The sequence below is a fragment of the Eucalyptus grandis genome, chromosome 2 (genome assembly GCF_016545825.1).
Source record: "Eucalyptus grandis isolate ANBG69807.140 chromosome 2, ASM1654582v1, whole genome shotgun sequence".
NCBI classification, from domain to species: Eukaryota; Viridiplantae; Streptophyta; class Magnoliopsida; order Myrtales; family Myrtaceae; genus Eucalyptus; species Eucalyptus grandis.
This window is the reverse complement of record NC_052613.1, coordinates 47,320,778-47,333,056: the sequence shown is the minus strand read 5'-3', so window position 1 is coordinate 47,333,056 and position 12,279 is coordinate 47,320,778. Positions and strand designations below refer to the sequence as shown.

General features: G+C 42.1%; 1 protein-coding gene across 1 annotated transcript; it reads right to left on the bottom strand.

Moving 5' to 3' along the window:
* Nucleotides 1-8,904: 8,904 nt before the first annotated feature.
* LOC104435485 (LEAF RUST 10 DISEASE-RESISTANCE LOCUS RECEPTOR-LIKE PROTEIN KINASE-like 1.2) lies at nucleotides 8,905-12,194 on the bottom strand. Its single transcript, XM_039307160.1, is given in 4 exon segments — nucleotides 8,905-9,866; nucleotides 9,951-10,324; nucleotides 10,531-10,555; nucleotides 11,666-12,194. Coding segments are annotated over 4 exon segments (1,890 nt in total).
* Between the last annotated feature and the right edge of the window lie 85 nt (nucleotides 12,195-12,279).

Sequence of the window (12,279 nt, the reverse complement as noted above, 5' to 3'; positions counted from 1 at the left end):
GAATGGTCATCTAATTTAGTTTAAGGATTAATTTAACTTAAACCATATCCTATCTTATAAAACTATTTTTTTAAAAAAGATTACCAAAATGTGCAAACATTATTTAAGAGTCTATCTATAAAAAAAAATTTAGTCATAATATATTCCAAAAATTATCTAAGAGTGCAATCCTAAAAAAAATGCAATCCTAATGTACTAATCCAACAACTCTGATGCAAGATTTGATTTTTGATTTTTGATCATAGTGTTTTTCAAGACAAGCAATTGTCAGATAAATATTATCAAATAAAGGATTAAAATAATCAAAAAAATAATCCATTGTCTCACGATTAAATTAAATATTATTTTAACCTTAAATATCACAACATATAAGAAAGTTCAAAATAATTAAAAATTTGATCTAAAATCTTACAGATCATATTAATAATCATAATGATTCAAGAATTAGAATACTATTAAAATGCCCAAAATCAATATAATTAAAAAAAAATGATCCGATGTCTTAGGGATCAAATTAGAAATTATAGTAATTTTGGACAAAACCCTACAAATAATGCCTAGAATATTCATAAAATGAACACACATCCAATGTTTCAATTTAATCAATTATACTAAACTTGATAAAAGAAAGATAAAAAGAAAAAATAAACAAATAAAATAAAGGGAAAAATCAAATAAGGACCCAAAGTGCTATCATTTTCAAGAGAAGAAGTGAAGTGAAGTTTGTCTCAAATAAGGATTCAAAATGCTTTCATTTTCTCAAAAGATGACATGGAGTGAAGTCCGTCTCAAATAAGGACCCAAAGCGATCATTTAGTCTCAAAGAAGGGCCTCATTTGCCGACCGGTGAATAGATGCATCTCCGATGCATATTCCGATACCTTGATCAGGGGTATTACTGTCCATTTTTTTAAAAATTTTCGATTGTCTTGTTCTTTATTATTATTATTATTTTAGGTCAATGGTGGCACTTGTTCATCATCTTCTTCGTCCCATATTCGTCTTCTTTTCATGAACATCGAACTTAGGAAGGATCGGCGAGCGCCGACTATTGGTGAGGGCCGATGAGGGTTGGATGCCCATTGCCGAGCGGTAGGTGAGGGCCACCAAGCCCTCGCCGGCCGTGGGTGAGGGCTTGTAGGTCGACCCTCACCGGAGCTGGCGAGGTGGCCTCGGCTGCGGCCGACGAGGGCCGTCGAGCCCTCGTTGGCTGCGGGCAAGGGCTTGTAAACCTTTGCTGGCCCTTATCGGTGGTCGATGAGGTGGGTGAGCCCTCGCCCAAGGCCGGCGAGGGGTGACCTCGCTAATGGCCGTGAGGGGCGACCTCCCCCACCTCCCACCTCCGCCCGCTACTCCACCGATAACCTCGTCTTCTACTATGACTACTAGGGGTGTGCAACCGGACCGGGTCAACCCGGTTCCCGGATCGGCCCACCCAGAAAACAGGGTCGGGAACCGGTTCCAGTTGAAACCGATCCGGGAACCGGGTCCCAAAATTCAGACCATGTTTGAACCGGTCCGAAACCGGTTCCGAGGGATTACCCACCCGGGAACCTGATCGACTGGACCGGTTTGGGAACCGGTTTGAGAACCGGTTGTAAGCCACCCCAAAAAAACCAAACGCAAAACCCTAATTTGTTTATACTTTCTATCTTCCCGAGCTCGCGACCTCCGCCCGTCCGCCGATCCACGGTTCCATCCAAGCCGACGCTCGCTTTCGCCCACCATTGCCTTCCTACCGCGACACCCGCAGCCCGTGAGATCCCAACATCACCACTCCGCCTCTCCACCGCTCTGCGCCCCCGAATCGCGACGCTGCCTCTATCAACCTTGATTCCTTCTGCTCGCCGGCCTTGCTCCGAGCTCCGCCGCTAGATCCAGCTCCCCCTCATGCTGCTTCCTCATCTCGCGTTCATCCGCTTCCTCGTCATGCCATCGCCGGCTCCCCATCGCGCCATCGCGGTGACGGCGAGAATGACGCTCATCACCACCGATCGAAAATTCTCTCGTGCTCTTTCTCCCTCGCTTGGTGCATGCGGGAGAGCCGAGAACCAAGCGAAGTTAGTTGCGCTGAATATCTTCGTCAAGCAATTTCGTCGCTGAATTGATTCGTCGCCTTAGCTTCGTCTTCATGAGATTCTCCAAGTCTTTCGGTGTCTTCATTTATTAGCAGGTAACCGTTCGGATCGGATCTCCCCCAAGATTCATTGAGACTCGATCATACAATTGTTCCGTGTTTGCCTTCTGCCAAGAGCTTCAAATTGCTATCTCGAATTGCTCATGTTATATTGCTTGCCGATTGATAGGAATTCCTATTTCTAGAACACCTCACCATTCATGATCACCACCTGTTCGACGTTTTGCCTCAGAGATGATAATGACGAATTTGTCTTCATCATTTCAATCTGAGATTGCATAGTAGTGATCTGGATGTTCTTGTTCGACTTGCTGATCATATATTGTGAATTTTCATGCTTCATCCTTTGATGGCAGAAAGTTCTCTTTCCCTTGGTGCTTCGGTTTACTTTGTCTCCTTCGGTTGTGTGACTGAATTGTCGTGCAGTATAACAAAGTCACTATACATCGGTGGTGAATAAATCACAGCCAAGCTATATCAAATTCAATCTCATTTTGATGCTCATAAAAGACCATTCTGCCAAAGTTTGAGGGAGAGAGTCTTCAACCTAATTTAATTCAAAATAAGTGGAAACGGTACGAGAAATGCTCAGGTATCGGAAGTTTAGTTAAGTTGAGAAATTATGGATATATGAAAGCAGTTAAGTTAAGAAATCGTGGATATATAAAAGAACTTAAGTTAAGAAATGGACATTGACCTAGTAATAATCAAAGGGAATTTAAGACGTATGAATAGAAGATATGCTGAGGAAAAAGATATGTTGAAATTATGCTGGACCTCTGCCAAAATTACTGTTGATTTCCCTTAGAGTATTGTTGTAACGTCAATGTCAATGTCTCCATTCGAGCGTCATTTGTACAAACTGTGATTAATTTCAATTCTAGCAATGTCAATGTCTAGTAATCTCGTTTTCGGTTAATTTTGTTCGGCTCCTTCCTTTGAGTTTAGTGTTCTTTGCTTTAATTTCCTTTATTCCCTGCATTGCACCTTTAAATAATTCACAGTACTTCCACTTTAATTTCTGAGCAATTTGCTATTCCTATCATTTAGATCAATTTCCATCAAACCATTTCATCAATTGCTTCTCTAATGTTAATATAAAGATATAACAATTTTTATGCAAAACAGGTTCCAATATAAACGGGGTTAACCTTGTTCCGGACCGGAAAAACAGGGTGGGTCGGGAACGTGGGTCCAATACAAACGGGGGTCGGGAACGGGTCCAAAAAAAAAAGAGAACCGGTTATAATAGGGTCGGATACAGGATCTAGGTCTAGACCCTACCCACCTTAGACCCGATCACCCCTAATGACTACGACTAGGACACCCGCATCACTTTCTTCATCCCTTCCTCCCACCATAGCTCCCATATCAACGACTTCTTTGGCTACCCATTTTGCCCTCGAGGACCTTCTTGTGGAGTCTTGATTTAGATAGCCCCCCTCTCCCATGGCCAACGAGGGCTCAATAGCCCTCTCCCGCTGTCAGCGATGGGCATCAAGCCCTTGCTCGATGTTAGTGATAGGCATCAAGCCCTCATCGGCTCTTACCAAGGGCCGACACTCGCTAGCCTTTCCCCAAGTCTGGTGTTCTTGATCTGGACAAAAAGAAATAAATAGGGGACAAAGAATATGATAAACAAGACAACCAAAAATGAAAAAAGAAAAAGAAAAAAAATTGGGCGAAAATATTGTAATTAAGCCACTGCAGGATATACATCAGAGATGTATTCACTGGTTGGCGAGTGAAGTCCTTCCTTGAGACTAAATAACTATTTAGATCTTTCTTTGGAACAAATTCACTTCAAGTGACACTTTGGACAAACTTCACTTCAATTCAAGTCATCTTTTGAAAAAATGATGACATTTGGATCATTATTTGAAATTTTTCCTAAAATAAATAAACTACCTTGGCTTTTTTATTTTTTTGAAAAATGGGGCCGCGCTCGGGCCGTGGCACGGGAGCTGGGCAGCGGGAATAGTGACAGCAGCGACGGCCGGAGCTCCGGCGAGGACTGGTGGGCGGCGACGGTGGCGCGGCAGCAGGCTGCTGCAGGCGTTGGCTGGGCGGTGCTCGGCGCTGGGTCGCGGGTTGCACAGGCGCGGCGGCGTCGGGCTCCGAGCGGAAGCGTCGGCGAAGGGGGGAAACCGGGTGCTGGCGGAGCGAGGCGAGGGCGAGCTCGCGGGCTGCTGCGGCGTCGCAGGGGACGAGCACCAGTGGCCGGCGCGGCGGAGCAGGGTTGCTGGCGGTGCCGCGGGCGAGCGGTGGCGTCGGGAATAGAGACAGCAGCAGCGGCGGAAGCCGGGCGGCGGTGGCGCGGCGAGCAAGGGGCTCGGGCTTCGGCTGCCGGGCGACGTCGGAGGAGGCGCGACGCGAGCTCGCGGGTGAGGCTGTGGCGCGAGCTCGTGGGATCTCCGGCGACTGGCGAGACGCTGGCGGAGCTGCGGTGGCGGAGCGGTGGTGATGGAGCGGCGGTGGTGGCTGGCGGAGGAGGTGCGACGCGAGCCGGGGCCGGCGCGGGTGGGCGGCCTCGCGGAGAAGATGAATAGAAGCTAGGTTTTCCTTTTTTTTTCTCTCTCCTCACTTGTCTCTCACGTCACTTCCTCCCTGCTGACCCCTGTACCTTTCTGACCTCAAAAACCCCCTTTTCTCACGAATTCTCTTGAATTTTTTTCGCACGAATTTTTTTTACTCTCAAAATTTTTCCCTCATTTGTCGTACGCGCACAACATCTTATATAGGAGAGGGAATTAGATTTTGGTGGAATATTTTACTTCTAATTTTGCTTGTCCATAATCCCCTGAATACATCATTGAAATATATGCACCCGTGCAATATTTTCATTTGTATTTTTCAAATATTCCATCTGAAAATTTCATTTCTATCCAAAAATATGTCTATAGTATATATTACTTGAATATGTGAAAAATCTCACATCGTATCAATGCTCATCATTAGTCCAATGCAAAAATGGAATAAAATAAAATGGATGCTCCTAAAATTATATGTTGCAATTTTAATTTTATTTTTTTGGGGTAAAAATTAACTCATTTTTTATGCAAAAATTTAGATGTCAACGGGTAGTATGTACTTTTTATAGTTAAAGCATTTATTCTCAAAGTTGGTGCTACTTATGCTCAAGCACAGAGATCTCACTATCACAATTCTAAGCATAAATTATAATACCGATACACTTCTCAAAAGACTACTCTTTTCAGTACGCTCAAAAAATAGTAAAATGTAAAGCTTTCTCTATTGATTGAATTGCTTGTCACTATTGATGCTTCTTGATTTCTTTAGTGTTTGTTGATCTCCTATTATATTTCCTCTTATAGAATCTCAGTCTTCTCTCCTTATCCATAAAATTTTACTTCAATAAAACTGTTGCTCTAAACAACTTCCATCAAAACCCACTATTGCTTAATTCTGAAAACTTCTCTGATTAGAAAAACGAAGAGCGTGAACACTTATCAAACATTACGATACGTAATTGATCCGCCTTAATAAAGCCTCCGTGGCGTGTACTCAAAATACCTTGTTTCCTTTCTTCTTCTACTTTCTTTTCTTTCCTTCTTTCTCACTTTCATTATTCACTTGTGTGCGCTCATCTTAGCATTGGAGAGCTGGAGTCCGCTAATCCTTTTTCCTTTTTCTCTTATTTTGGGGGGCCGACTTTGACTTATACTCAATTGCAATGACTTCTTGTACTTTAACAAGTGTTCTATGTACCGTGAGTTTTAAATTGATTGGTACATCGTTGGTTGCTAAAGTTAAATATAGTGCATGCTTACGTTACCCACAAAATGGAAAGTGATCAATGTTTATGATATTCGATGATTGTAGTCAATTAAGATGCACGAAGCAATATGTGAAAAGATGGCATGTTTAAGTTGTTAAGTGATGCATCGATGTGACATAATATGAGATATAAGTATGATATGATGGCACGTGGCAAAAGTTATCGCATGTTATATGGGCATTACATTCCTGCATCGCTTAATGAGAAAGATATTAAATGAGTTTGAATGATGATATGCCCGTGTAATCACCTAAATACCACGATGCGTATGATTATGCGCGGTGATGGAACCGTCCTGATGCGCATGCTTATGCGGGGTGATGGAACCATCCTGATGCACATGATTATGCAGGATGATACCCGATTAAATTCGGATGCCCCCATGTTAACGAGATGCCGTTCACAGATGGATTTCAAAATTAAGCTTCTTAATTGGAATGCCATCCTTAGGCGTATGCATATGCAGAATGATATCATGCCCAAGGGGGCGAGATGATACCTAGTTATGCTAGAAGACCGCTAACCTTCGGGTTGGTTGTGGCCTTGCGCGATCATAATAATCTGGACATATATGTGTGAAATGCGCATGAAAATTGATATCCGCTTATGTCTAAATTATTAGTTGGCATTTGTGCATGATTATGAGATATTACACATTCTCATGCCTACCTTGTATATATGTGATTGGTCATGAGATTTGCCTATGTGCTTATGTTATGATGGCTATGAGGAAGCGGGATAAGCATTCATGTTAATAGTTAGGGTAAAGCAAGAGCTTTGCTATTGATCTACCATCAATAGTTAACTTGCAGTTTAGACCGATTCCGAGACAAATTACCTCCTTACACGAGGATTAGGAAATTTACTCATTGTTGTTTGTTGAAATGTTTTAGGCCCTAAGCATGACTGAATCCTTTCGACATGTCCGCTTGAGGGTCCCTATGGATCAAAGCTCTGAGGTGACAAAGTACACAATCATAAGCACAAAGAACCGATATGAGTGCTACGTCACTACCATATGGGTAGATGAGAGGTTAACTAACTTGGTGCCCTACAATTTCATTGGTACTACTGGGCAGGAGGGATGTTGTGTGGCCCCTTTAAAGGTTTCGATGGACCCCTTGGGATGGGGATTGCGGCCACTAGTTGGGATGCCATGGACCTATACGTCCCTAACAGTGAGGTTATTGATCTGGATATTGACTCGGATTAGGACCCTGACCCCGAGTCGTGGTACTTTGGGGAGCCTATGGAGTGTTAGGAGTTAGCAAGGTACATCACTTTTTGAGGTCACCCTCTTAGTAGTAGAGGTGTTAGACCAACCCCCCAAACCTAGGTGGAAGTGCGTAGCTAGCTAAGTTTTTGGTTATAGATGAAATTAGCTTATAATAGTTCATGTATATGCATAAATAAATGAAGTGTTTTTTAATGTATATAAATATTTTTATGCTATCCATATTTTGATTTGGTTGGGTTATTTGTCTCTACTTTTGCTTGCGCTAATTAAACGATAATATCATGTCAGGTCGCCGACGTCTTCTAGGACATTGCCTTTTCAATAGCCTAAGCGAACGAGGGTTATTGCGTATCTAAGGGTCGGGGTGTGACACAAGTGGACCGTTTCAGATGACAGGACAATTGCCAAGCAAACTGGGCTGAAAGAGCCTGGGTCAAGTGAATCGTTTCGGACCTATTTTAATACCTGACAAACGCAGAGACGATAAACCCTGTTCCATATGGTACTAGTTCTCTCGTACAGTTATAAATGCACTCACTTGACCAACGCATTTTTGTGGATCGTGATGTCGACGATGACGCTGAGGTTGTTGAGAAAACTGGGCTGATGGCACTGGGTCTGTGGTGAGATCCATTCGCAAACTTGATAACCATGTCTTCGCTTTTTTCCCGCTCCTCAAAAATCAAAGCAGAATAATTCGCTCTCTCAAGACATAGAGAAAATAAATATGCACTGAAAAATATATTTCTCGGAGGAGGGGAAAATCAATGTGCTAAATTGTTAATGTTTCCTTATTTTTTATGAAAGCTATGTATACATGTTCAGCAGTTTCATGCCCTTCTCGGAGGTGAAAAGAAGGCCCTTATTATTGACGTAGCATTGTCTTCTTTTTGGAGGATCCGCATATTCTGTCTTCTCACACATTTGAAAGTGCAAAGAAGGCCCTTGCTAGTGCCAATTCCTTTATTGTCTTGTACTATCAACTGCCTAAACACGGCATGTTGACTTTGAAAGAGGAAACGGAAGACTTGAACGAGAGACTCTTAGAAAAGCAAGGTAAAGACACCAAACCGAGCAATAAGTTATGTCATCCATGACTTCCCTCTTGATGATGATGGGTCTTTGAATGTGAGAACCCGCAATTTTAGTGAACTTCCCCAAATCTCGCCCCTATTGACGGGTAACTCAGAGAATTGACCCATCAAATTTTGCGACGTCCCCTCATGTGAACCCTTTCCAAGAAAATTTGTATCTTCTCTTACGCTCATTAAAATCAAACCAGATAAGCAAGATGGGGATAAAGGAAGTGTGAAAAATAACGGGATAAGTGGACCTTTTAGATTACTATGCATCTCTGATGAAAAAACAAACTCCAGGCAGCAGAACACGGAGTTTTATTAAACAGTGCGAAATCACAGAAAAAGGTTGCTCTTGGCATAGCCACGAAAACTTCTTGCGAGGTGACAGAGATAACATGACTTACTAGAGAATTCGAAGAATTTGTCACAGGATTTAAAAACTAATTTGAACCCATGTGTTGAATCTGCTCAAATACCTGACTTTTTGACAGTAGACCTGCATATATTGTCCAATATTATGTGCAAGCTAGAGTGACAAAAGCACTTTATCACCACATATATTCCTCCATATTCAGACCAGGCAATGAAATTGGTAACATCTCAACTTGCGTCCTCGTGTGCAATAAATCTTACAAACAGCTATAAGGAAAATTTAAACATCAGCAACGGGAGCAGAACAACTGCTACTACTGCTAGCCCATTTTTGAAATACCGAAACAGGAGAATGAGTCAACTGCATGTTCTTCAATAGCTGGACTTTGTCATTATTCATCGGAGATGGCACAAGGGCATCTTCACCCTCATCTGCATCGACAGATTTGTTCACAGCATTCTCATAACGCACAATAGCCTTCAGTTCTTCCAAAACCTCATTCATTGAAGGCCTTATTTCCTTGTCCTGCTGCAAGCACTGGAAAGCCAGCTCTGCTACTGAAGTTGTCATCCTATGAATTTCACTATCTGACTCAAATCCTAGGGTCGGGTCAATCAACTCACCAAGTGCACATTTCCGGATCTTGTTTATGGCAAAATTGGCCAAACAAATCTCGTGCCTCTCTCTGCTTATGTCCACAGCCGGCTTGGATGATATAAGCTCAATGAGAACAACTCCAAAGCTATAAACATCACTCTTCTCAGTGAGCTGGAAGCATTGATAGTCCACATAACCTGGAGTCCCTTGAGGAGCTGTTGAGATATGAGAGACATCATCCGGGAATAGCCTTGAAAGCCCGAAATCTGCAACTTTAATGCCAAAATTCTCCTCGAGAAGAATGTTTTTAGTTTTCACATCACGGTGGATGATTTCTGAAGCATGGAGGTAAGTTAGGGCAGTAGCAGTCTCTATGGCGATATTCATACCGATTTGCCATGGCAATGTAGGAGATGAGTTTGCTCGCTGGCTGTGGATATGATCAGCGACAGTGCCATTCGAGATGTACTCATAGACAAGCAGAAGCTCATGGCTGTGGCGAGAAGTGCAACCATACAGAGACACGAGGTTTTTGTGCCGTAAACAGGTTAGGATTTCTACTTCATTCATAAATTGCTTTACCCTGCGGTAGCTGTGCTCGTATAGGCGCTTCACTGCTACTTCCCTCCCATCCCGAAGTTTTCCTGTCAAAATAAATTGAAGGATGCGTGTTTAAGGATACTCTTTTGTCCCTTAACTGGGAATAACATGGAGGAACCTTTTCTTACCCTAGTAAACAGTTCCGAAACCTCCATTTCCAAGTTCATTTGAAGAAGCAAAATTATTTGTGGCTTCTTCAAGTTCGCCACTAGTGAAAATGGGGACCTCAAAGTATACACTGCTTTCCTCCATGTCTAGACCAGAGGAAGGGCAAGGAGTGTTCTTCAGATGAAACTTAAGAGAAGCATACTTCCTTCTCAAGTAGATAATATAGATGAATAGGCACAGGGCAGTGACTGAGACTCCAATTCCGACACCTGATATGCAAGTAAATTTCAATCTCGCTCTATGGGTGACTGTGGAGTTGGTTAATCTAAAGAAACTTGCACAGAAAAGGGACATCGTTGAAAAAGCAGCTTCCAATCTATCAGATTTCTTGCGACTGAATTATGCAATATACCAGGACATAGGATAACACCCAGTAAGCATGCATTCTTATTAAATGATAAACGAAACGTGTATTTAACATGTTTGAAGGCAAAATTTGAAAAACCACCCGAGTAGCCAAGGTTCCACATTGTTGAAGCTACGTAGTTGGTAAAATAATGGGAAGTATCAATTGAAAGCCAGCCTGATTTACTTTTATACCCGTTTTGCATTGGAAGATTTCTGCCTGCATAAAAGTCAAGAATTTAAACTATCCAACTGTGATTTTGCACTTTATTTTAAGTGGCAAGAGGATTAGTTCAAGTCGCCAAATAGTAAATATTGCATGAATAGTAAAAATATTTGTATTTACCTAGTCTTATCTTCTGCCATAAGCCACCGTTTCCTGCACAGACGTTGATGATCAGTTTCACGAAAAATTTCCACATGTAGTGCAGTTAGTCCACAGATTCGGATTCACAGACTAGGATAGAGGATAGGATGTGAAGAACAACTAGAAACTTTGATGAATCTCATTAAAGAGATCTATTCTTTTACTGGTAACAGAACTATCTTGTTTAGATTTTTGTGTTTCACAGCAGTGCCTTAGGAGGCAATAAAATTGCATTATAAACCGAGGAGAAAAGAATTCGTCTCCAAAAGTAATTATTATTCTCATTATCGTGGATCGCAAAATAATACCGCCTTGGTCAAAAACAAGGTCATCCATTTAATTACAGCCAGTTTTTTATGGACGAGCCTCACTAAGCTTGGAGACACGAGAGGCATAGTAGCCCAAAAACTTCGTGGCTGAAACAAGAAGAGCACTGGAGTGAAAGATCCAAATTTTCTCCTCTCACCCTTTTCATTGTTCATTTTAACGATATCAGGAGCATGAGATTTCATAGCTTTGGGTTGGGTTCAGGATTCTTCACAAAGATCTACTGTCAGATCGTGCATGGAAATCCACTGTCAGATCGTTATGCATAGCATGGAAATTGCATGGATGACGGACATGAACAACTCATGGAGGAATCTCCCTAGGTTAGTAACAATCTCCTCTAAGACATGCACTTTGGAAGACTTTAAGATTAGTCCTTCTTCATACCCCAAAAAAAAAAAAAAACAAATAATAGTCCGTGAGGATGAAAAACGGTTGCAGTCCAAAAATAACGTTCTTTTGTTTGTCAATCACCAGTAATATTGTGGCCAAAAAGGGAAAAAAAATTGCCAGTAATAAGAGCTGCTGCTACTGACGAAACATGACTCTTAGACTAGCGTCTAGTATCTTCTAATGGCTTCATAAAAACTCAGGGAAAGAAAAAATGCTTATCGCAGCAAGTCCTGTGAAACTTACCAGCATCACAATTTTCACGACTAGATCCATCAGAGCAATAACAGACAAAGTCTTTGTCCTTTGATCTGCCACATCGGCCTCCACTGTGTATGCACTTGGCACAACCCTTATTGGTCAACAATGTCCATCTCAATGCGAACCCATCCTTCAGGAGCTCCCTGTAGTCAAGACTATTTATGGTTGGGATGGGGATTCCCTCCTTCAGTTCAACTGGTACTCTACTGTATGAATGACAGGATCCATTTTTCTGTTGTGGCCACTCTTTCCCATGCGTTAGTACAACAAATGTGTAATTTAATTGATCGGAAGTGCAACTTAGCTGAGATTGTGGAAAGTCTGTAGAAAATGTTTCAGTGCAGCCATAGAAGAACTTTAGGTAATAATGTGAACTGGATTTCTGGAAGAGATTATAGTGATAAGAGGTGTTGGGACGAGGAACGAAGCAACCGGTGTCATACATATACCGATTTGCTAACTGAAAGGATTGCTTCTTATAGGAGATGCTTCGGATGGAGAAGTCGCCATACATAGTTTCCCCTCCTTCGCATCTAATCTGGAAGCCAGGGTAGCCACAAAGTTCCTTCTCACTTCCAGCAACATAAAAGGATAGCTTA